This window comes from Argopecten irradians, chromosome 4 (assembly GCF_041381155.1).
Source record: "Argopecten irradians isolate NY chromosome 4, Ai_NY, whole genome shotgun sequence".
Taxonomy (NCBI): Eukaryota; Metazoa; Mollusca; class Bivalvia; order Pectinida; family Pectinidae; genus Argopecten; species Argopecten irradians.
The window spans coordinates 9017599-9044401 of NC_091137.1; the positions used below are offsets into that span (position 1 = coordinate 9017599).

Sequence of the window (26803 nt, forward strand, 5' to 3'; positions counted from 1 at the left end):
TTACATATTTCTGCATCATAAATTATATTTATATATACAATGTATTCAAAGCTGCAGTTTAAAATATTATCCAAATTCATGCCTTTGTTTTCTCAGATGGACTATATTGCTAGCAATCTAATTGAAATTAGACTTATTGCTCCACTACGATGCTCTACGTTACGCTCCAATACAAGATCCAACAATGCCATTTTGGGAACATGTCGGTATAACCTCTTCATAAAATTGGAACATCTCAGGACAAACTGTTAGCTGTTTATACTTCCTAAAGAATCAACCACACCAAGATTTAATTTTCGAAAGTGATTCGCTGATTGGCTAACCACAGGGGTCATACTGATGTGACCCCTAACTGGGAGTTGTTAGATCTTGTATTGGAGCGTAACATAGAGTGGTAAATGGAGCAGAATTACAAGTATAATTTTAATTAGATTGATATACATGTAGCTAGTACAATGTAACATTTTATATGTGGCATACCATTCTTATACAATATTTCCCAGGCTTTCCTCAGTGACCTAGGTGACATTTTGACCTTTGATCTTCAAGAAAGATGAATCAATGATATTGTGAAACACTTAAATATCTGTTTTCTGTATGATCCTGCCAAGAAATGGAGGACCTATTGTGCCAATTGTCTTAATCTAATGTTTGCCCAGTCTCATCCCAGCATGCTCTGTTACAGTTTCATATGGAGTTTGCTAGGGGCGTTTATGTATTACAGACATTTCTAGTTTATTGATTTAGTTGGTTAAGTATGGCAGAATTTACACAGATTCTTATGACAGGGCTAACACAGGGCAGATTTACCGGGGTATGTTAATGGTAAATGATGAAGTAATGATGCCTCACTACATTCTATAAAATTATTGTGAATGACTGTGGATCCCTCAGAGATGTCTTGTTTGAATGTTTTATCATCTCGATCATTTTATCACATTCCATCAACAAATGTTAGATCATAGTCTACCTGTTGGGTTTAACAAAAAACGTTTCCCCAGATATCTTGCTATGTAAAATTTAATTTAAAATACATTACAAGAGAGACATACTGCTCTGAAAGCTTTTTGATTAGCTTTTTAAGCTACTTTACAAGTGCTTACTTTCCTGTGAAATATCAAAAGAGTAGGCACTGATTGTTACGTTAATGTGACATATTTGAATCATGAATTTTATGGAAAAGAAGGAACTCACTGATATATAATTGAGCAACCAAATGATATAACAGTCAATGACCGCTATCAAGGGCAGACAACTCCTCAAATATAGGTTGAAAATTAAGGTTATAGATAAACGATGTAAGATAATTATAAACAGAATCATCGCTCATTCATAAAAATTCTCATTTTTATTCAACTTTTGTTTTAAGATTACTATGTCTTCATTGTTGGTGTAGTTACAAATTCCCATTGAAATATGTTCTTTGTTTCAGTGTCCACATGCTGAGCGGCAGTCATTTCATCCAGACGTTTCTCCACATGTTACAAGTGTTTGTCAGCTACTGTCTTATGTTGGTCTTCATGACGTACAACGCTTGGCTCTGTATAGCTGTCATCCTCGGAGCCGCAGCCGGCTACTTCCTGTTTGGTTGGCGGCGATCAATCGTAGTTGACCTCAACGAACATTGTCATTAATGTCCTCCAACTGTAAACATGCTTCCAATCGGTGATTACATCAGTCTATGTAAATTGCTTAAAAATTTGGGTAATGTGTTACATCAAAACAATGCCGCGATAGTAGTTCAACTCATGTATGTGATAGACGGCATAGGGTAACACAACTTCATTAGAACGGCCATTACTTAATGTGGGGAAGGGGTAATGTGTGATAATGGAAGAGTTGTAAGATTTAATCAAGAGTAAATGAGATTGAAACATGTGTTGTATTATCAGTGTAAGTGTGGAATGACAACTGAAACATTAAGGTTATACTGTATTCTTATAATTAAATATAGAACTAATTCTGTAAGGTTGTCTGTGTAGCTATTACCTTGGTTTTAAAATCATAACTGAACAAATGGTTAAGTTATTTCAGTTGAAGGCTGGATGTTAGTGGTAGGTACATTGAAACAATGTAACAATGTAAAACTAAATTTTTCACTAAGAAATAATGTTATTACTAATCTTTTATATACATTTTATTGTACTTAAGCTTAGAATGACATTTATGTAAAATCAAGAGTTTTTCTTGAATTGGTTGGCATTTCTGAATTTAGGAATAAATTCCAAGAATTCCAGTTCACAAATTTACAGTTGGTATAGTTTCCATGGAAACCATGTGGTGATTATAACTGTCACTGTTTAAAAGATTCCTCAGAAATATCATGTTTTCTTGTTTCATTTAATTGTATCCAATATACTTGTCTCAAAAGCAATAGTATATGGACATCTAAAATATTGGGTTATACAGGTTTCTGAAAGTGTATTTTTTACATGGTCTGTTTTGAAAATGTATGTACAAAACTGAATACAATGTACAAACTAGGATATTGGCACCAGCATAAATATGTTGAAAGATCAAATGTGCAATGAAATCAGCCATGACAGTACTAGTGTTAAATGTACCTTGTAACCATATTACTTAAAAACTTGTGTAACTTGCGCACCAGTGTACTTTGTACAGGTACTTATTGGGGCTGAAAATGCTGTCGGTATATTTTGCGCATCAAACAATTTTTGGAAAAACGATGTCCAGAGAGCCACAAAAGGTACATCTTATGAGTAAACATTGAAAGTGAGTTGGAGTGTGTTTAGATGATAGAGTCCTTTGACAGCATTAAGAGATATGATCCAGGTTACAGTGACTTCAAACATACCTTAACATGGCAGAGGAAATGCAGTTTGTTGAATGTTAATTAATGGGGTAGTATATATTTGTGTTCTATTAAGAATTAAATTCAGAGCTATATCAATGTTGACTTAAATGAGTTCTTGAATGTCTTACCAGGAAGGTAAAGACTAGTTTATATGAATACATATTTATTAGTAAGTTTTTGTTGTTTTGTTTTCAGTATTTTAAATAAAATTGTCAATAACATTTTTACAAATAATCATGACTTCTCCAAAGCAGTAACCAATCAGTATTTATCAAAATCTAGATAGAGATCAATTTCCATTGACAGTGACACTGTAGTATTGTCTGTAATCAAATAAGTAAAGAGGTCTAAATGACTTAACAAAACTCACAAAAAACAAAATTCTTATAACACTCGTCTCTTTATAGATATCTTTGATAAGGAATGATCTAATATAAATGGAAGTTCATTATTTAAATATCTTAAATTTGGATACACATAAAATGTACAAAACTGAGTCCAGGATTATTGAGTGTTCTTGATATCTTATAAATTAACATGTTATAGCAATATTTAAGCTTTGTTTATTTGGTGCTAAGGTTCACACTAACTGTGCATTTGTATTACACACAGTAAATCCAATCCTGCCATAGCAATCCCACCAGTATGTTAAGCCTGCCTGCTTTGTTCTGTCTTTATATATTAGTTATCTCTCTTGTGGAAAGGTATCAATTTTGACGTAATCATTTTGCGTTGTTTTCTCCGGCGTATGTTGGTATATGACATCACACTCTCAAACACATGATGTCACTAACTCTTTAATATACAAAGACAGAATAATATCACATTCTTTCATTCCCAAATTGCCAATTTCAACACACTGTATACAAAGACCTCTTGGCTATAACAAAATCTTTTCGTTGTACATTTGGTGGACAGTGTTACTGTATATCAGTATGCGAGAATGTGGTGCTCTTTTAGAAATTGTAGCTTTCACTTTATCTACTATATAGTGAAGTCATATCTATCACAGTTATACTTTGAATGTGCACTTACACATATTTAGGTTATAGGAAAACTGGCAAATGTAATAATATCGGTCTTGTATGTAACAATATTAATGCTATTGTTGTCTAGTTTATCTATGTTAGTCAAAGGTACATTTTGGCAATGGAGTAAGAAAAGATAAGGTTTTGTGTTTCTTCTTTTTAAAATTACCTTTCTTTTTTTCTAAACTTTTTCCCCAAACTGAATTTTGGTTTAGAATTAAAATTAACCTTTAAAGGAATATTAACAATATGTAAGTAGAGATTACTCCCTATCTATTACTAGATAGCAGATAAAAGTTGTTCCATGACTGACAATAAATTACTGTGTTTATTATCATTACGCATTAATGACAACACTTCGGGAGAGAATAATGCTAGAATGTAAATATTAATTTCTTACTGTGCAATATATTGGCTTTGGGCCGACAATGGTGTATTTTTTTTAGACAATGATCCTACACATGCTTAAGTTTGTTATCACCATGTAAGGTATCAGGTTGTAGTGATAATGTGTAGAGTGGATTCATTCATTACAAGTGTCACAAGAAGGGATCAGTTATGGGAATGTATCCGACATTTTAATATATTTTTGTAGACATCATGCTTTATTATGATAGAAGAGGAATATATATTTGTTAATAAAAATTTTAGTACATAAATAGTATTCATACTTAATTATATATTTATAATTTTTGTTGTTGTTTGTTCAATGAAATTGAAATCCGTACATATACGGGAAAACATGTTCATATTTCTACATTCGCAAGTACATGTACATGTATTTAAAATGCAAAGTGGTTAGAAATAGACATGATGACATTTGTTTTCATATATACTATTCTTTTAAAAAATATTCTAATCAAAAATACCTGCTATCATACTGAAAAGCTTATCACCTCAGAAAATCATTTTATTATTTGCTTTTTAGTTTATAATTGAACAATTGGTTTTTGTTTAAGAATGAAGAACTATTTTCTTTTTGTTTTTATTTGACATAAAATGAATGTTATGTAAATGTTATATGATGTTATATGATAATATCGTAATTACCATTGAGGATATCTGTATATATGTATGTCTCATCACTATATAAACACTTAAAATGGATTTAGAGTTGTTTGTCTTCTTTGATGTTTGTTTGATTGATAGATTGACTTAGTGTCTTATTTAAAACAGCTAAGGTCATTTAAGGACTGTATGTACAATGTATTGCGTATGTGCAGATGTGTAGAATGTTTTGGGAGGCTGTAGTATACATCTCCATGTAAAATTAAAACTCTTACCCATTTATAGTGCTATCTCACTGAAGCACCAAAGACACTAAACAGCACACCCCAACTGGTCAAATTATACTAAAGATATAGGCTAGAACGATTAAACGTATCCGCCCTATCTACTATACCTTTCTAATGACGACAACAATATCCATCAAAAAGTCTTTAGAGCTACTATATTGCACTTAACTACGGGCAAACTAGTCACTCCCTTTGAAGTTCTCGTTTTTCAGTTATCATGTGAATACCTAAGATAATCACATTCTGAACAATTGGGCCCAGACAGTATGAGAAAGCATATTTCAGCTCACTGTATACCATAATAATCCAAATGTCTACAGCCCTGTGCTTGTGATATTGATAGACAACCATTATAATATAACATCCTTATTAGGGTGGTCAGGTGGTGTAGTGGTTAAGTCGCTCGGCTTTCACCTAGCCGGCCGATCACGTGGGCTTTCACCTAGCCGGCCGATCACGTGGGTTTTCTCCGGGCACTTTGGTTTCCTCCAACACTAAGAACCCTCACATGCTTATATCCGGGCCATCAGGAGTGATTTACATAAGTTGTATAACTTGTTTCTCAATCGATGTCAAAAAAAAAAAAGTTTAGATAATAGACAACAAAAGTTTGATCAATAATTTTACAGATTCTTGATTTTCACTCTTTCATCCAAATAAGAACCAAAATAACTTATCAAAATGACTACATTTCTTTAAGAAAAGAGACAAGTCAAGTACGCTTTCAAATAATGCAATGTCAGGTAAAAATTTGACATTTTCAAATGGCATATTAATACTGAATGACATAAAATGACAATGATAAATCAATTGAAGTTTAAAATCTTTAATTTGAAACTAATTTGACATAAGATTATGTATGTAGTATTGGTGTATCACGTGATTGATGTCCATTATCTGTAGTTTTGTCTGAAGTATCACATCCTGCACTGCCTATCACATTAGTGTCTGATCTACACTCGGTGATCCCACACATCACCAGTGAGGAGGGAGGCGTATCTAAAACATTACAAGGTACACTAGTCTCCCCTACTACACAGTCAGACTTATCTAAATCCTCCCCAGTTTGAGCTCCATCTTGTGTAATTAGGGAACTAGTCTCTTCTTCCATGGTCTCTGCTACCACAATGTCATCTGGCTTATCTATCTCATCCTCGTCCTGAGCTGCTTCATCTTGTATCAGTGAATCAGCCTCTTCCTCCATTGAATCAGATGTACTGTCTGAATCTAAAAGGATCAAATTTTACATTAGACCCATAATTTATATTAAAAGCCATGGAAATTTAATACATTGCAACTTGTCATATATAATTTAAAACTGCCAATGAAATTTGATCTTTTCACACTTGGGACCTGTTTTCAAGTAAATTGAGATGTCACCCCTCTACATGCAAGATGTCACACCTTCATACCCCAGATGTTACCCTATACCCCCCACATCCAAGATGTTACCCATCCCCAACCCTCCACCTGAGATGTTATCCTGTAGCTCAGATGTTATCCCCTACAAACACATGTGGGATGTTATTCCTCTACACCTGAGATGTTACCCTATACCTAACATGTTACCCATCCCCAACCCTCCACCTGAGATGTTACCCTATACCTCAGATGTTATCCCCTACAAACACATGTGGGATGTTATTCCTCTACACCTGAGATGTTACCCTATACCTAACATGTTACCCATCCCCAACCCTCCACCTGAGATGTTACCCTATACCTCAGATGTTATCCCCTACAAACACATGTGGGATGTTATCCCTCTACACCTGAGATGTTACCCTATATCTAACATGTTACCCATCCCCAACCCTCCACCTGAGATGTTACCCTATACCTAACATGTTATCCCCTACAAACACATGTGGGATGTTATCCCTCTACACCTGAGATGTTATCCTATACCTCAGATGTTATCCCCTACAAACACATGTGGGATGTTATTCCTCTACCCACCTGAGATGTTACCCTATACCTAACATGTTACCCATCCCCAACCCTCCACCTGAGATGTTACCCTATACCTCAGATGTTATCCCCTACAAACACATGTGGGATTATATTCCTCTACACCTGAGATGTTACCCTATACCTAACATGTTACCCATCCCCAACCCTCCACCTGAGATGTTACCCTATACCTCAGATGTTATCCCCTACAAACACATGTGGGATGTTATCCCTCTACACCTGAGATGTTATCCTATACCTCAGATGTTATCCCTTACAAACACATGTGGGATGTTATCCCTCTACACCTGAGATGTTACCCTATACCTAACATGTTACCCATCCCCAACCCTCCACCAGAGATGTTACCCTATACCTCAGATGTTATCCCCTACAAACACATGTGGGATGTTATTCCTCTACACCTGAGATGTTACCCTATACCTAACATGTTACCCATCCCCAACCCTCCACCTGAGATGTTACCCTATACCTCAGATGTTATCCCCTACAAACACATGTGGGATGTTATTCCTCTACACCTGAGATATTACCGTATACCTAACATGTTACCCATCCCCAACCCTCCACCTGAGATGTTACCCTATACCTCAGATGTTATCCCCTACAAACACATGTGGGATGTTATTCCTCTACACCTGAGATGTTACCCTATACCTAACATGTTACCCATCCCCAACCCTCCACCTGAGATGTTACCCTATACCTCAGATGTTATCCCCTACAAACACATGTGGGATGTTATCCCTCTACACCTGAGATGTTACCCTATACCTAACATGTTACCCATCCCCAACCCTCCACCTGAGATGTTACCCTATACCTCAGATGTTACCCATCCCCAACCCTCCACCTGAGATGTTACCCTATACTTCAGATGTTATCCTCTAGAAACATACATGAAATGTTATCCCCCTCTACACCTGAGATGTCACCCTACACCTAACATGTTACACATTCCCCCACCTAAGATGTCAACCTATACCTGAATTGTTACTCCCTACACACCGGAGATGTTACCCCCTCCACACCTGAGATGTTACCCTCCTCACCTGAGATGTTACCCCCTCCACACCTGAGATGTTACCCCCTCCACACCTGAGATGTTACCCCCTCCACACCTGAGATGTTACCCCCACACCTGAGATGTTACCCCCCCCCCCATCTGAGATGTTACCCCCCTCCACACCTGAGATGTTACCCCCTCCACACCTGAGATGTTACCCCCTCCATACCCGAGATGTTACCCCCCTCCACACCTGAGATGTTACCCCCACACCTGAGATGTTACCCCCCCCATCTGAGATGTTACCCCCTACACATCGGAGATGTTACCCTCTCCACACCTGAGATGTTACCCTCCTCACCTGAGATGTTACCCCTCCACACCTGAGATGTTACCCCCTCCACACCTGAGATGTTACCCTAGGGCTGAAACGATTAGTCGAATAATCGGAGGCGATTAGATTAATGAAGCTAATTGCTGATAATCGATTAAAGATTCTATTAATCATTAATCGTAACATGCATAGCCAGTGCATTGTAAGCTGACTAAACACATTGACAGATCATGGATTTCTGAGTAAGCCATTCTGACTGGAGTTTCATCCCTTTATGTACATGTTTTGAACTCAACAAAGCATATGTGATGTGACAAATACTTGTTAAATTACGTCTCTGTGGAAGTTAAAGTCATTAATCAATGAAAAAGTGGATGTCATGAGAAAGCTTGCAACACGCTGTTCGCCAATTTTCACTAGCGATCGACTCCATGTTGTTACGTCACGGAGGCCTAATCGCCGCCGGGACGCTCGGGAACGGAAGGAGCAGTAATCTTGAACATTTAAATTTTACTATTGCATGTGTTTACCTATAAAAAGAATGTTTTTGTTCATATTGTAATTTAAGAGTTGTTGATTTATTTTATTTTTTTGATCACGGAAATGAAAAAGTTCATTGACGAAAATTTGGTCATGTCGCTCCGTGGCGACCAGATTTGGTTGATTAGTCGTACGTGTGAAGGTCACGTCAAAACAACGGGTTAGCAGACTTGATTTAAACGATGTTACGAAGACAATACAGGAACGGAATTCAGAGCTTATTTGGGATAAAATATGTTTTTTTTGTCAATAAAACTATTCTTATTTGTTGGTAGGCTTATATTATATAAGGCATGTCCTCTGTCATATTAAACTGTAGGTGTTATTATTAAGTTGATAACAAAACATGGCGGACGTTTTCAGTAGTCAGTAGTGAAACAATATAGTTGCCTTCAATTCAAACGATTAATCGATTAGTAATCGATTACATGTGACCGAATAATCGAATACAAAAATTACTAATCGTTTCAGCCCTATGTTACCCCCTCCACACCTGAGATGTTACCCCCTCCACACCTGAGAAGTTACCCCCACACCTGAGATATTAACCCCTACACCTGAGAAGTTACCCCCTCACACCTGAGTGTGTGTGTTACTCCCCCAATTGAGATATTACCCATCCCCCCCATACCTGAAATGTTACCCCCTCAAACCTGAGATGTTACCCCCACACCTTAAATGTTACTCCTCTACTCTCACACCTGAGATGTTACCCCATATCTGAGATGTTACCCCTACACCTTAACTGTAATTCCTCTACTCTCACACCTGAGATGTTACCCCCCATATCTGAGATGTTACCCCCACACCTGAGTGTGTGATCCCCCCACATACCTGAGATGTTACCCTCTCACACCTGAGATGTTACCCTCTCACACCTGAGATGTTATCCCACACACCTGAGATGTTACCCCTCCACACCTGAGATGTTACCCCCACACCTGAGATATTAACCCCTACACCTGAAAAGTTACCCCTCACACCTGAGTGTGTGTTAATCCCCACACCTGAGATATTGCCCCCTCACACCTGTATTTTAACCCTCCTCACCTGAGATGTTACTCTCCACACCTGAGTGTGTTACTCCCACACCTGAGATGTTACCCCCTCACCTGAGATGTTACCCCTCCACACCTGAGATGTTACCCCCATCTGAGATGTTACTCCCACACCTGAGATGTTACCCTCTCACACCTGAGATGTTATCCCACACACCTGAGATGTTACCCCTCCACACCTGAGATGTTACCCCTACACCTTAGATATTAACCCCTACACCTGAAAAGTTACCCCCTCACACCTGAGTGTGTGTTACTCCCACACCTGAGATATTGCCCCCTCACACCTGTATTTTAACCCTCCTCACCTGAGATGTTACTCCAACACCTGAGATGTTACTCCAACACCTGAGATGTTACTCCAACACCTGAGATGTTACCCCCTCACCTGAGATGTTACCCCTCCACACCTGAGATGTTACTCCCCACACCTGAGATGTTACCCCCCCCCACACCCGAGATGTTACCCCCCACACCTGAGATGTTTACCCCCACACCCGAGATGTTACCCCCACACCTGAGATAATACCCCCACACCTGAGATGTTTAGCCCCCACACCCTGAGATGTAACCCCCTCACACCTGAGATGTTACTCCCCACACCTGAGATGTTACCCCCATCTGAGATGTTACCCCCACACCTGAGATGTTACCCACCACACCTGAGATGTTACCCCCTCACACCTGAGATGTTACCCCCACACCTGAGATGTTACCCCTCCACACCTGAGATGTTACTCCCCACACCTGAGATGTTACCCCCCCCATCTGAGAAGTTACCCCCACACCTGAGATATTACCCTCCTCACCTTAGATGTTACCCCTCCACACCTGAGATGTTTCCCTACACACCTGAGATGTTACCCCTACACCTGAGATTTTACCTGCCTCACCTGATAAGTTACCCCAATACCTGAGATGTTACCCTCTTCACGTGAGATGTTACCCCTACACACCTGAGATGTTACCCCCCCTACACCTGAGATGTTACCCCCCACATCTGAGATGTTACCCCCCACATCTGAGATGTTACCCCCCACACCTGAGATGTTACCCCCCCCCCCACACACACATGAGACAATATCTGGTACACTGTAGTCCTGACAGTGACCTATACCCTACCTGAGACAGTATCTAGTACACTCTAGTCCTGACAGTGACCTAAACCCTACCTGAGACAGTATCTAGTACACTGTAGTCCTGACAGTGACCTATACCCTACCTGAGACAGTATCTAGTACACTGTAGTCCTGACAGTGACCTATACCCTACCTGAGACAGTATCTAGTACACTGTAGTCCTGACAGTGACCTAAACCCTACCTGAGACAGTATCTAGTACACTGTAGTCCTGACAGTGACCTATACCCTACCTGAGACAGTATCTAGTACACTAGTCCTGACAGTGACCTAAATCCTACCTGAGACAGTATCTAGTACACTGTAGTCCTGACAGTGACCTATTACCTACCTGAGACAGTATCTAGTACACTGTGGTCCTGACAGTGACATATACCCTACCTGAGACAGTATCTAGTACACTGTAGTCCTGACAGTGACCTATACCCTACCTGAGACAGTATCTAGTACACTAGTCCTGACAGTGACCTATACCCTACCTGAGACAGTATCTAGTACACTGTAGTCCTGACAGTGACCTATTACCTACCTGAGACAGTATCTAGTACACTGTGGTCCTGACAGTGACATATACCCTACCTGAGACAGTATCTAGTACACTGTAGTCCTGACAGTGACCTATACCATACCTGAGACAGTATCTAGTACACTAGTCCTGACAGTGACCTATACCCTAGCTGAGACAGTATCTAGTACACTGTAGTCCTGACAATGACCTATTACCTACCTGAGACAGTATCTAGTACACTGTGGTCCTGACAGTGACATATACCCTACCTGAGACAGTATCTAGTACACTGTGGTCCTGACAGTGACCTATACCCTACCTGAGACAGTATCTATTACACTGTAGTCCTGACAGTGACATATACCCTACCTGAGACAGTATCTAGTACACTGTAGTCCTGACAGTGACATATACCCTACCTGAGACAGTATCTAGTACACTAGTCCTGACAGTGACCTATACCCTACCTGAGACAGTATCTAGTACACTGTGGTCCTGACAGTGACCTATACCCTACCTGAGACAGTACCTAGTACACTGTAGTCCTGACAGTGACCTATACCCTACCTGAGACAGTATCTAGTACACTAGTCCTGACAGTGACCTATACCCTACCTGAGACAGTATCTAGTACACTGTGGTCCTGACAGTGACCTATACCCTACCTGAGACAGTATCTAGTACACTGTAGTCCTGACAGTGACATATACCCTACCTGAGACAGTATCTAGTACACTGTAGTCCTGACAGTGACCTATACCCTACCTGAGACAGTATCTAGTACACTGTAGTCCTGACAGTGATCCTGGAGAACAACCTGGATTATTGGGTACTCCACTATACACTTCCCCACCAAGTTCTTCTTTAGTGTTTTCTTCAGGCTCAGCTCATGAAACCTACATATAAACAAACACATGGTTAAATATGATTTCAAGTTATCAAAAAGACTTGAGAATGTGTCATCAATTCTATGTCCTCTTTCCAAATGTTCACATGAGATCCATTCATTTGCTCCTTACCAATACCATTAAATATATAAGCACAAATATACATATTTGAAAATACTGCTATCAATACAAGAGATCCCAGAGAATGGAAAGAGGGATTTTTTCCCTGCTTTTTAAACTTTTTCAAAGTAACATATTAATGGTGTAGCCGAAGGGCAAGAAGTATGAAGCACTTCTAAGGTAACAGATACATGACAAGAGATCCCAGAGGGATCTTGGCGCCCACCAAAGAATGATTTACGTCTGACAATAGAAAGAGGGATCTTTTCTCTGATTTCAAACTTTTACTACATATTACTACATATGAAATTTGAGAAAGATCTTTTCAGTACTTTCTGAGATACATAACACTAACAAACTTCAATTATCAAAATCCAAGATGGCTACCTGTTGACCATCTTGTTGACCGATCAGTCCCAAAATGCAATTTGCAGGTCCTAGGAGAACCTACAGATAAAATATGAGACAGATCACTTCAGTACCTTCTGAGAAAAAGCGTTAACAAACTTCAATTATCAAAATTCAAAATGGTAGCCTGTCGGCCATCTTGTTGACCGATCATTCCCAAAATGTAACATGCATAACTAGGGACCTAAGGGAACCTGCACATGAAATTTGAAACATATCCCTTCAGTACTTTCTGAGAAATAGCGTTAACAAACTTCAACTATCAAAATCCAAGATGGCGGCCTGGCGGCCATCTTGTTGACCGATCCGTCCCAAAATGCAATATGCACAACTAAGGCCCTAGGTGAACCTACATGTGAAATTTGAGAGAGATCCCTTCAGTACTTTCTGAGAAATAGCGGTAGCAAACTTTAACTATCAAAATTCAAGATGGCGGCCTGGCGGCCATCTTGTCGACCGATTGGTCCCAAAATGAAATATGCACAACTAGGGTCCTAGGGCAACCTACATGTGAAATTTGAAAGAGATCCCTTCAGTACTTTCTGAGAAATAGCGGTAACAAACTTTACCTACCAAAATCCAAGATGGCAGCCTGGCGGCCATCTTGTCAACCGATCCGTCCCAAAATGCAATATGCACAACTAGGGCCCTAGGGGAACTCACATGTGAAATTTGAGAGAGATCCCTTCAGTACTTTCTGAGAAATAGCGGTAACAAACTTTACCTACCAAAATCCAAGATGGCAGCCTGGCGGCCATCTTGTTAACCGATCGGTCCTTAAATGCAATATGCACAACAAGGGCCCTAGGGAAACTTACATATGAAATTTGAGAAAGATCCCTACAGCACTTTCTGAGAAATAGCGGTAACAAGAAATGTTAACGGACGGAAGGACGGACGGACGTCCGCAAGGAAGTACGGACTAGGGATCACGGACGAAAAGCGATTTGAATAGCCCACCATCTGATGATGGTGAGCTAAAAATCCAAGAACATGCTTTGTGAATTATTGATGTTTGTGTATAATGCAGTGTTTACATGGCAAACATAACATCTTTGCTGCTACATCATAATATGAGATGACCTACTTCACATCATTAGCTGGTCTCTCCTCCACTTTCATGAACAGTCGACAGTTCTGTAGGCCCTTCTGGCAGTATACCTTTAGGGCGTGGCGTTTGATGGGGTCAGATTCTGTAGGATGGACAAAGTCTTTCAGCAGTTCCTCAAGTGTCTCGTGCTCGGACAACCTATAGATGTTAAAACAATGTCAGGGAGTCATTTTTAATTATAATAGAAGTAAGATAAGATAATAAAGGGCAATAGCTGCAATATTGTAGCTCAAAAGACTTTACGACAGATAATAATGTTAGAGCTATAATCAGTGCCTATTACTGCTAATGGAGCAAAGTAATGATTGTGCAAAATAAGTATTTAAAGATGCTCTGCCACTGACAATTCGTATTTTTTCACTATCAAAAAAAGGAACAGAAGATTTAGTATTTTACTTCAGTTACAATACTTAATTTACACCATTTACCATAATTGAAAAGTTTGAGCTTCTAATTATGCTTCAAGATAAAAGTATTAAAAGTAATTCATTGCATCCCGAAAAAATTCCGTGACCCTATGTCCTATATGGAATGAAGTACTGATTGCGTTATGTCAACACCGAAAGCAAAATAAAAAATTTTATATAATTTTTTTGTGTTTTATGTTTTAGGTGCAGTATAGAACAAACATGTACTGGATGCAGTATAAAACCAACATGTACTGACTGCAGTACAGAACAAACATGTACTGACCGCAGTATAAAACAAACATGTACTGACCGCAGTATAGAACAAACATGTACTGACCGCAGTATAGAACAAACATGTACTGGACGCAGTATAGAACAAACATGTACTGGGTGCAGTATAGAACAAACATGTACTGGGTGCAGTATAGAACAAACATGTACTGGGTGCAGTATAGAACAAACATGTACTGGGTGCAGTATAGAACAAACATGTACTGGACTAAGTATAGAACAAACATGTACTAAGTGCAGTATAGAACAAACATGTACTGGGTGCAGTATAGAACAAACATGTACTGACCGCAGTATAGAACAAACATGTACTGGACACAGTATAGAACAAACATGTATCGGATGCAGTACTACTTTCACCTTTTAGATGTAAACTTGACGTCTGACTGAGGAAACACCCACTGTACATTCCATAGGATTGTCTGTAGCCTGTCAAACAAAGATAACTCTAGTCCATGTACATAGAGTAAACAAAAGGTAAAACAACGTTATGGGTATTTCTTTAAGAAGTTATTATTGTAGTACAATTTTTTTTTTCAATGTTGCCAGGGTAACGCTTTATTTCTCTCTTCTATTCTTTTCCTTTTTACCATTTTACAAGATGGAAAGCTTGCATGTGAAAAATACCAAAGATCCAAGAACTTGCTGAAATATATGAATATCTTTATATTACTAATTTACTAGTTACAAACAAACTACTGATGTCAAAAATCTAAACAACTATAGAAGACATAAGAGAGTGCCTTGATAAAATTCGTGAAGCAACCTGTATTCCATGTCTCAGTCACTAAATGGACAATGTACTATAACAGACATAAAAAAAAATTGAATCTATATATTTTTTCTAAGATAAAGAGTTGTTTTACTTGTGCTGATACATGGTGGTGTTGTGTTTTCTCCTCGCCATCGGATACGGCATGACCTTCAGTTTTGTCCCTCTTTTCCCTGCTTCTTTCACTAATTTGACTAGCTGGAAAAGAATAGAAGGTAGTGTTAGAATCAGCTGCTAAAATTACACACAAATTTAATTGGTTCATGGAACCTACTAATTAATGATATTTTAGCGTCTAGTTTTCCTGATGGATAGTAGAAAGGTTTAGATTTTTGTAAGGTATGTTCAAAATGTCTTAAAAAGTTGTTTTAATTGTAACTCATATATTTTATATACTTTAAGTACAGTACATAAAAAGTATATGAGTTATCTCCCCTATCATAATCACTTGCTTCTGTGATGCCAGGAACTCTTACCACCCAACAATGCCATATACACAATGTATTATGTTGATATCATTTTGTAATTTTCTTCTATTGTATTTTTATATATAGATAATTCATGGGCTGGTTAAGAAATGAATATCCATTGATACAAAAAAAACCTCTTAAATATGGAAAAGGACTGTCATTTAAGAATCCATGATGGAACTGTTAGATGCCCCGAAACGTTATATATAGCATCACGGTACATAAAACTCTTCACAACAGGAACTGTTAGAGTTGTTTATCATATGACATAATTGTATATCATGTGGTATCACTTGTGTGACGTCACAAGTAACAATTAAAAAGGCTCAACATTTTTAGTACTTCAGGGGTAACAAATTTCATAAAAAATTGTCCTGAAGAAGCTCACATATTTGGGCAAAACCGGTAGACATACAGAAAATAAAGATCACCAACTATCCTGAGCTTGTTGCGATTGAAATTAACTTTAAGTCTTTAAGATGATATCAATATTGATTGATTATTGGTTAAAGAAACATATAAAGCTATTCCTAGACTGGCCACCAGACCCTAAGTTGATGATATGGACTTCTCGATCAGCAGAGTTCCTCACTAGATTATCTTGCCCTAGTTTGAAACTTAGAATCAGACATGTAGTAGGGACAAATATGATCAAGCCAAATTTTGTGATTTTTTTCAATATTCTAGAGACTGGTGGCCATGCAGTTGAAGCTATTTTATGTAATATTAAATTTAGAAAACATTAAAATACTAATGTTAAAATTCTTTACAAACACATTTTAATACTATAGGTTATTGACAATGAAGTCATCATATTTATATTATCAAAAACATGTTATGAAATCTATTCCTAGGCCCGGCACCATAAAACTATTCTCAGACAGATTTTTTTACTCAAGTATATGATTTTACATAGGCTTGAGTAAAAAATCTGTGTGAGAAAGTTTTATGGTGCTGGGCCCTAATTGTTGTGTTCTAGACTTACAAAGTTTGGCTTGTTACTTCTCTGTTTGAGGGGGTCCCTTTGTGTACTGTCTACCTTTCTGTTGGTTTCTTCAAGGAATCTGTAATCTAACAACAAAACCATTGTTAAAGAATACCTCGAAATAGTGTAATCATTGAATTGAATATATCATCAGGCAGTTATTTCACATTGAGGGTTTCTGACTTGATCACCAAAATCTATCTAAATTGAAAAATGAAATCTTCAAAGATTGATGAATATTTACTGTAAAAACATTAAATGAATGATGGTTAAAGATTTCTTTAATGTCATTATATATATATTATGTGCCTACAAAATTGAGTAAGGTGTACACTGTAGCTTAAAAAGATATGGTGCAACAAATCGACAGTAATGCTTTAACACATATACTGGGAGAGGGCTAATATAGGCACTGTCAGTACTTTAATTCCCTTTAACATCTTACAATTTATTTTGAAATTAAATGAAAGGCATATCACAGTGAAAAGCATACTGTTTCAAACACAAATCCAACCAATCACCATAAAATGAACAAACCATTTAGAAGATTTCTGTCTGAATATTCTTTTATCTCAACAAACTCTGTCTTCTTGCGCTGCCCATTGCAGCCTTTGTCATGTTTGTGCTGTTTGACACAGGGTAAGGAACAGGTCTGGGCCAGACACCCAGGACATTTGTATTTGGCTACATTTGCTGAACAAATCTCACACTTTCTGTAAATAGACAAATATCAATATTAAGGTAACTGTTTCTATACTGATATGAGAGGTAAGGACAGAATAGAAATGTTATGCATTAATACTTATATAAGGCTCTCATTCATTTAATTCCCCAACCTAATAATTTACTCAGTAATGTTTTTATTGCTCGTATTTACTCAACAACTGTGCACCCAAATGAATTTAACATACCCCAAAACATGTTAAGTTCAAACTATAAGTATTGTTTAATTTAAAGACATATACTTATGAAAACACAGGAAATAGTTTTTAAATGCATTTTTTGTAACTTTTAAGTGTTAATGTCTTTTATCTCATTCAAAGGGGGCAAACCTTACAACAATTTACTAAAAGTTAGATATCCTTTTAAAGGGACAATTCAGTCTAAGGGAACATTAAAATTTGTTCATATATCAGAAAAAACCAGTTCTAATGGAAATTACATCAGTCGGTTTTACTCTGATATGCCAGAAAAGCCCATGGTGGTGAAATGCGTGTGAAATGTTCAAACTCGCTCGCTGTCCGCCATTACACATTGTGGTCGAACATCTTGTATGCCGAACCATGTCCCTTGCTTGTAGAGTAATGCTACTTTTGTCTAGAATTGCTCAAACCGCTCTGACAGTAGTGTGTTTACCTTATTAGGTGAATTGTCTTGCCTAAAAAACATTTTAGCACCTCCACAGTGGTTATGTTGTCCATTTGTTTAACGTGCGTGACTTTGGCTCGGATATGGGTACAGCGTACATATTGTACCTGCTTAATCGCATTGATCAACGATTTGCAATTACTACGGTATCAATTAAAATACTAAACAATGACATGAAATTTGTCAATATTTTATGTTATATGTTTCATAATAAATGTAGAACAATACATTTATGCCATATTTTGCTTCTTGTTTATGTAAAATGATTAGCCTGAGTGAATTGTCCCTTTAATAGCTGCCTTTTCATTTTATCATACATCCAAATTTGAATAGAATTTGACCTTATTCAATAGGGTAACCTATCAAACCCACTCGTATCCAAAATTAGCAAATCTACTAAGATTGGCAGCTAATTCATAGACTCTTCCCACCAGTTATCACTTAATAAGTTTTTGTATTTGAAATATTTGTAATTTCTTCAAATATAATCACAATCCTTCTGCCTATTTCGGTGTGCTCGATCACTTGAATGTTCACAGATATTGGTTGTTTTGTGCCAGCTAAAATATTCATTATCTCCTTGTCAAAACTTTCAAATTAGTATTGCAAAAATTACAACTTGAATAATAAACATGATGGAAACAAGAGGCCCATGGGCCTTAACGGTCATCTGACTCATTGCACAAAACAACAAAGTCACAGTATAAAGTATTGTTTAACGATTAATATAAACAATACAAGGAACTCCTTAGTTGAATATGTAAGTTTCTGAAATAGGTAAATGTCATTCGTTGAACAAACTTGGTAGCCCTTCATCCATTATATGGTTGTAACCCATTTACGGATTCTAAAGCCAAATTTCAGCAAAGCTTCCATTTTGGACATCCGCCATACTATCCCCATGGGTCTTAGCTCGATCTTTTATAAAATATGATTGTCCTCACCTAAAGTTCCCCTTCAGAATCAATTAAAACCCCTATAGACCAATTTTCCTTGAGATTGGAGACCGAAATCTGAAAACAGGAAGTGGGCCAGCTAAATTTAAGAAAATTTGCCCTTTTGGGGCCCCACCACCTCAGCCCCTTGGGGTCGGACCAGACTCATATATAAAAATACGATTGTCCTTCCCCAATGATGTTTCACACCAAATATGGATGAAATCCATCCAAGGTATAAAGGACTAGTACGATTTTAAAGCTTAAATTAAGAAAATTTCCCCTTTTTAGGCCCCGTCCCTCTGCCCCTAGGGGGTCGGACTAGGCTCATTTATATAAAATATGATTGTCCTTCCCCAATGATGGTTTCACACCCAAATATGGATGAAATCCATCCAAGGATGAAGGAGGAGTAGGATCTAGCTTAAATTAAGAAAATTTGACCTTTTGGAGCCCCGCACCTCTGCCCATAGTGGTCGGATCTATTTCTGATGTTTCACACCAAATATGGATGTAATCCGCTGAAGGGTTAAGGAGGAGTAGGCTTTTGTATAATGATGTTTCACACCAAATATGGATGTAATCCGCTGAAGGGTTAAGGAGGAGTAGGGGAGTAGGCTTTTGTATAAATAGTTCTTACGCACGACGCACGGCGCACGGCGGACGGCGGACGGCGGACGGCGCACGACGACGGACGAAACACGATGACAATAGGTCAACTTGAATAATAAACATGATGGAAATAAAATTTGGCAAAAGCATTAAGATTAAATCTTCATCGGGAACATTTATCAAAGCCTGACCATGCCCTCTAGATCTCTCTTTCATGATTACAAAATGTCATATCAAATGTATTACTAAAATAAATCTACTGGTGTGTAAAGAAAACAATTGTGAGAAAGTGTGGTTCTAGAGTGGACCTGTTAACAATTACAACAGTAAGGTATGTTAGTATGAAACTGTTCTGAAAATATTAGGACGTCATTTTATGGTGTTTCGCTTTTGATATTTTTGTATTTTTTGCCAACTTTTTGGTAAATTGTTGTTTGAGTTGTTCCCAATTGAATAAGATCAATATAATAAAATCAGAAATTATCACTAAATGGTAACAAAATATACATTTAAATTTAAAAAAAAAAAGCAATATTATGTGTGTTAATTAATAATCAAATGTTAAAAATGAATATATATGTAAAAGGAGCCGGTCAGTGTGGTTTAAAAAATTGTGTTAGGAAATCTCTCTAAAAAAAAAACCAAGAGATCCCAGAGGGATCTTGGCGCTCATCAAAAATGATCTATGTCTGACAATGGAAAGATGGATCTTTTCTCTACTTTTTAAACTTTTTCAAACATACTACACATAAAATTTGAGACAGATTGCTTCAATACTTTCTGAGAAATTGCAGTAACAGACTTCAATTATCAAAATCCAAGATGGCTCCTTGGCGGCCATCTTATCGATCAATTGGCCCCAAATCGCAATATGCACAATTAGGGCCCTAGGGGAACCTACATATGAAATTTGAGAATGATCCATGCAATACTTTCTGAGAAATAGCGATAACAAACTTTAACTATCAAAATCCAAGATGACTCCTTGGTGGCCATCTTGTTGATCAATCGATCCCAAATCACAATATTCACAACTAGGTCCCTAGGGGAACCTACATATGAAATTTGAGACAGATCCCTTCATCACTTTCTGAAAAATAGCGATAACAAACTTTAAATACCAACAAGAGGCCCATGGGCCTTAACGGTCATCTGACTATTAGTACAATACAACATAGTCGTTTAAAGATTTTAGCCTATTTGACCTCTGTGACCTTGATTGAAGGTCAAGGTAATTCATTTGAACAAACTTGGTAGCCCTTCATCCCAGCATGCTACCAGCATGCCACATGCTCAATATCAGTACCCTGGGCCTTCTGGTTCTTGAGAAGACGTCATTTAAAGATTTTAGTCTATTTGCCGCCCGTGACCTTAAATGAAGATCAAGGTCATTCATTTGAATAAACTTGATAGCCCTTCATCCCAGCATCCTACATGCCCAATATCAGTACCCTGGGCCTTCTGGTTCTTAAGAAGAAGTCATTTAAAGATTTTAGCCTATTTGACCCCTGTGACCTTGAATGAAGATCAAGGTCATTCATTTGAACAAACTTGGTAGCCCTTTATCCCAGCATGCCACAGGCCTAATATCAGGTCTCTAGGCCTCTTCGTTATTCACAAGAATTTGTTTAAATGATTTTAGCCTATTTGACCCCTGTGACCTTGAATGAAGGTCAAGGTCATTTATTTGAACAAACTTGGTAGCCCTTCATCCCAGCATCCTACAGGGCAAATATCAGTACCCTGGGCCTTCTGGTTCTTGAGAAGAAGTCATTTAAATATTTTAGGCCTTTTTGACCCCCGTGACCTTGAATGAAGGTTAAGGTCATTCATTTGAACAAACTTGGTAGCCCTTCACAGGTCTAATATTCAGGTCTCTAAAGTCTTAGTTATTACAAGAGTTGTTTAAAGGATTTCAGCCTTATGTGACCCTGTGCTTGAATGAAGAGTAAAGGTCATTATATTTGACACAAACATGTTATCCTACTTCATCTCCAAGCAACCTAACAGAGCCAAATAACATTGTAGCCTGGCGGCCTTCCAGGATTCTTTGAGAAGAACAATTGTTTAACAGATTTTTAAAGCCTTGGGGGGGGACGGACTCGTTAGGACCGGGATGATAAAAGGTTCAAGGTCCCATATATTATTTGTTTTTTTTTTTTTTTTACAATACTGTGGTAGCCCACTTCATCCTCAGCATAGCTACAGGCCAAATCTCAGTTATGCGAGTCTCTAGGGCCTCCTAAGTTATTTTCACAATAAGTTGTGTAAATACACAGAGGATTAGTTCAGCGCTATTATAGAAACCCTGTGGGAACCTTGAATGAGAGGTCTAAGCTCAAACATGTTATTTGCAACAAACTTGGTAGAATACAACAACCCTATACAACAACCAGCCTCCCTACAGCCCAAAATATCGCGTACCCTGAGGCCCTGTCTGTATACTTATGATACGAAAGTGTTTAACAGGATTTGTCTTACCCTCATTGGACCCACGAGACTTGACTGAGAAGTGTCCAAGGGGTACATTTAATTAGACTACAAACTTGGTAGCCCATCATCCGCAGCAAGCCACAGGGCCTCAATATCATGTCATCTAGGACTCTACTATATTACTTCACAAAGAAGTGATATAAAAGGAATTTTCGTCCTCTTTTGATACTCCTCTTGCGACCTTGAATGCAGGTCATAGGACTATAGTTATTTTGACTTCAAACATGTGTAGGCCGCCTATCAACCCAGCAAACATTACAGGTGGGGGACCGACGTCGCAAAATATGCAGTGACCCATGGGCCTTCTAGCTTTCTGGAAAGACAATTTGATTAAAGATTTTTAGCCTTTATGTACCACCACGTGACCTTGAATGAAGTACAAGTTCCATTATATAGAAACAAACTTGGTATACCCCATCACTCCCATGCATGCCGACAGGCCTAATAACATGGGCTACATTGGCCACTTAGTTTTTAACACAGAAGTTGCTTTAAAGAAATTATAGAGCCTATTTTACCCTCTGATAACTGTAGACCTTGAATGTAGGTCAAGGTTCATTATAATTTGAACAAACATGTGTAGTCACCATCATACCAGCATCCTAACAAGGGCAAATCTCAGACACCCAACGTGCCTATTCTAAGGTTATCATGGATAAAGACACAGATTTAAAATCGATGTATAGCCATCTTTGACCCCTGAATGACCTTGAATGAAGCTTCAGGTCATTATCAAAATTGACGAAACCAACATTGGTAGCCCTCATCATCCCAGATGCCACCGGCTAATATAGGTCTTAGGCTCTTAGATATTCAAGAAGTTGTTAGGATCTTTAGCTATTTGACCCCTGTGACTTGAATGAAGGTAAGGTTATTATTTGACAAAACTTGGAGCTTCATCCAGAATCCTAAGGGCAATATCGAATGGGTTCTGGTTCTTGAGCAGAAGTTATTAACGATTTTAGCTTTTTGACCCTGAGACTTGAATGGAAGTTCAAGGTCATTATTTGAAACCTTGGAGAGCCTCAACCGCACTAAGGAAAATAAGAGTACCTGGGTTGGTATTGGAAGAAGGTCGTTTGCATAAAAAGTTTCGCACGGCGCCCGGCGGCGGGCGGGAGGGGACGGGCCCGGCTACCAAAAATCCAAGATGGCTGCCTGGCAGCCATCTAATTGACTGATCGGTCCCAAAATGCAATAATGCACAACTAGGACCCTAGGGAAATCTACATATGTAATTTGAGACAGATGGCTGCCTGGCGGCCGTCTTGTTCACCAATTGATCCAAAAATGAAACTTCAAAACAATACCGTCAGCGTTTTACTGTCCATGTGCACTGATCAGCAGTATGTCAAGAAAGTACCGGAAGTCACGTGTCTGCATCATGTGATTCATAGCCCAGATTTTGGGTTATTACAAATTATTTTGGCGATTCAACTAACCCAAAATTTTTGGTGTGGTACTGTTGGAAACATAACGTTATTCTCTGTAAACAGAGGTTTTTCGCAACTTTCCATGACCACTACGGTTTAAAGATTTAAAATCAATGTAACTACAGGAAATCTTCAGCTTAAACACGATCTCACAAGTGCCTGCTGCTCATCATTTATTTGGAATGATCTCAATTTTCGTAATCAGCGAAACAGCCCCCCTGACGAAAATAGGTCCTTATTGTGTCGGCCAACACCAAGTGACCGGCAGCGGCAGTTAGAAATCTTCCGTACCGCGATAGATAAATGACAAATTGATTGATATACAACTTGTTGCACAAGTAAGACAAAATATTACATATTTTTGTTGATAAAACTGGTACATTTTATTTGTGTTTTATTTGCTGGTTTGTTGATTTCCGACGGTATTTGATTACCCTGACGAATATTGGTCCTCCAAGGGTATGTAGTGTCTATTATCAGATTATATGGATTTTTTTTCTATATCACACACACTGTGTTGGAACTACCACAGGTACTTTAATACATTTGATATCTTGTTAATGTTAAATGATGCTTATATTATTCACAATGACAGCCAGAAACAGCAACATTGATTGGAATAACTACTAACGTCCCCCTTCCCTTATTCTTTTATTTCCCAACTAGGCCTAAATCACAGGGACTTGTAACGTAGGTTGTGAGAAAGTCTGTTGTGTATACATGTGTACTATATTAGGGCTGCCACGATACGGCAGAAGACGTACCACGATACACAACAATATTGTGATACACAACAACTGTATTGCGATATATATTGCAATATCCTAAATTTTGACGATGATGATTAAACTTCCTTCGAAAATGGCGGCAACATTTGTGGTGTCACCGAGCCTTAAAATGTGTTAGAATATATATTCCGGTATTGTTGATTGTTGGAGCAAATCAACTTGAATACAGCCTATATGTCATATTGTTTATCCTTTACATGTATTTGAACTTATACACGGTAGTTACACTATGAACGTGGAAAAATGCAGTCAGATTTCCTCGCTGTCGTTTTGCTTGTCCACTGAAATCTAGGTTAAACACGTTTGAGTGGATATTGTGTACCCCATACCCGGACCCGAACTGGAAACCCCATATACACAGTGTATACTAAAAGCTACAATATTAATGTGGTAACGGTAAAGTAAAGATTAGAGTCTCGACTTAAGTTAGATTCTTCAATTAATGATACGTGTATTTCAAATAAAGGTACTTCTAAGAACCTTAACCATGAAACTTAATTTATACAGAGTCTGGGTACAGAATTTCAGTGCAGTAGCGGGTAAGGGCGAGTACACTAAAAAGGTACCCATCATCAATTACAATATGGCGGATTATACGAACAAGAGTCGAGTGTTGGATACAAAAAGTGTGATTCCTCGCTTAGTTGTTGGATTGGATTAATGAAAGCGTTATCGGAGATAGCCTATTTGTATTTGCAATGGGAAAATATCACCAGAAAGTGAAATGAATGCATACAAAATTTGTTACAAGGGAATATGAGTGCCGTTGACCTACATTTCACTGGACAGGCATAACGACAGTGAGGATATCTGACTGCATTTTCCACGTTCATAATGAAATAAAGGTATGTTAATATATTATTTCGTGTCTGAAGTTGTGTTTTCCGTATCGAAAATTTATTTAAGAATATATTAGTATTAAATATATACATATTTATCCATGTTTGACGGAATACCGGCAACTTTTGTAGAGGCAGGTGTACCTCTTCCAAGCGAGCCGTTGGTTCCCTTGTCCTTTTATATAGTATATAGGCCTAGTACACATGTATACACAACAGACTTTCTCACAACCTACGTTACAAGTCCCTGTGGCCTAAATCAGATAGAACATTCACCACACACTTACACGAGCGAAATATAGATGTGCCAACATAAACACTTCCCCATGATAACATTTACTTATGTAAATGACGGACATGACGTGTACTGTATAAGTGTAGATTCAGAGTATATATGCCGATATATCGGGTCTACTTACTTCATTCTGATGGGTGCTCGTGGCTTCTTCCCAGTTTGTTTTCGTTAAACATGTGCTTTTCCCTTTTGATGACGTAGACATCAAATATTCGTGACGTAAGGGCACATGCTTCCCCCGGACTTCTCTGCAGTTTACATAATACTTATAAGAAGCAACAGTCAGTTAGCAATGTAAACGTCCAAGAGACTCCGATAATGCTACAGCAGAAGACATTTGCGCGCGAGCGATGGGATGCTGTCAGCTGTCAAACGGTGATATTGACTGGGTTCCCGGGGCCAGCTAAGCCAGTATTGGCTCCACTGAGTACAGCAATAGAGAATTCTACCAAATTGTATTTCATCAATACACTGTGGCTTTTTATTCATATACATTGAGAATTCCGTTTTATTGGCGACTGAGGTACACCATTCCATCCATAGATATTGACCTGTGTATGCTGTCTGTCGAACATTAGCTTCGCTCATAGAGAGCTCGTTCAGATACCTACCGGGCCAAACAAAATAGGAATTGATTCAGCAAAAACACACCATCCATTTAATGGACAGTCATGATCACGTGTAGAAAAAAAAATCAAAGCCTGATGTAAAGAGTTGGTTCATTTGTCTTGTGCGATTGACATTTTACAAGAGTGGAAGTTGAGAGACTCGCATTATGAAAACCAATCAAGTAACAATTTTATTCTTTATGACCATTGGCTATTTGACATGCGATCAGAAAATATTGAAACCAAAGAATTTGACCATTGGTGGGATATTTCCAATGTCT

The 26803-nt window shown here is 38.1% G+C and overlaps 2 protein-coding genes across 6 annotated transcripts in view; one reads left to right on the top strand and one right to left on the bottom strand.

The window, feature by feature from the left end:
- Positions 1-2647, top strand: part of LOC138320525 (high affinity copper uptake protein 1-like) — a 39109-nt gene extending 36462 nt beyond the window's left edge. For all 5 annotated transcript variants that reach the window (XM_069263540.1, XM_069263543.1, XM_069263544.1 and 2 more), the window contains one exon: positions 1433-2647. In XM_069263540.1, coding sequence (XP_069119641.1) covers positions 1433-1634 — 202 coding nt within the window. In that variant the 3' untranslated portion in view covers positions 1635-2647. The remainder of the gene's footprint in view (positions 1-1432) is intronic.
- Positions 2648-5755: 3108 nt separating this feature from the next.
- LOC138320529 (box C/D snoRNA protein 1-like) lies at positions 5756-26129 on the bottom strand. The gene is made up of 8 exons (XM_069263550.1): positions 26039-26129; positions 17689-17864; positions 17152-17237; positions 15791-15894; positions 15285-15353; positions 14200-14361; positions 12463-12593; positions 5756-6365 (listed from the first exon to the last, which is right to left on the bottom strand). The coding sequence occupies exons 1-8, from the start codon at positions 26041-26043 to the stop codon at positions 5992-5994; spliced, it is 1107 nt and encodes a 368-aa protein (XP_069119651.1). The 5' UTR covers positions 26044-26129; the 3' UTR covers positions 5756-5991.
- Between the last annotated feature and the right edge of the window lie 674 nt (positions 26130-26803).

Excerpts from the sequence above, each read along its gene's own strand:
- LOC138320529 (XM_069263550.1), bottom strand. Across the intron at positions 17,238-17,688 it reads AGACAGAAATCTTCTAAATG|ATTACAGATTCCTTGAAGAA; the intron begins GTTTGTTCATTT and ends TTTTGTTGTTAG. Across the intron at positions 15,354-15,790 it reads ACCACCATGTATCAGCACAA|GCTACAGACAATCCTATGGA; the intron begins GTAAAACAACTC and ends TTTGTTTGACAG.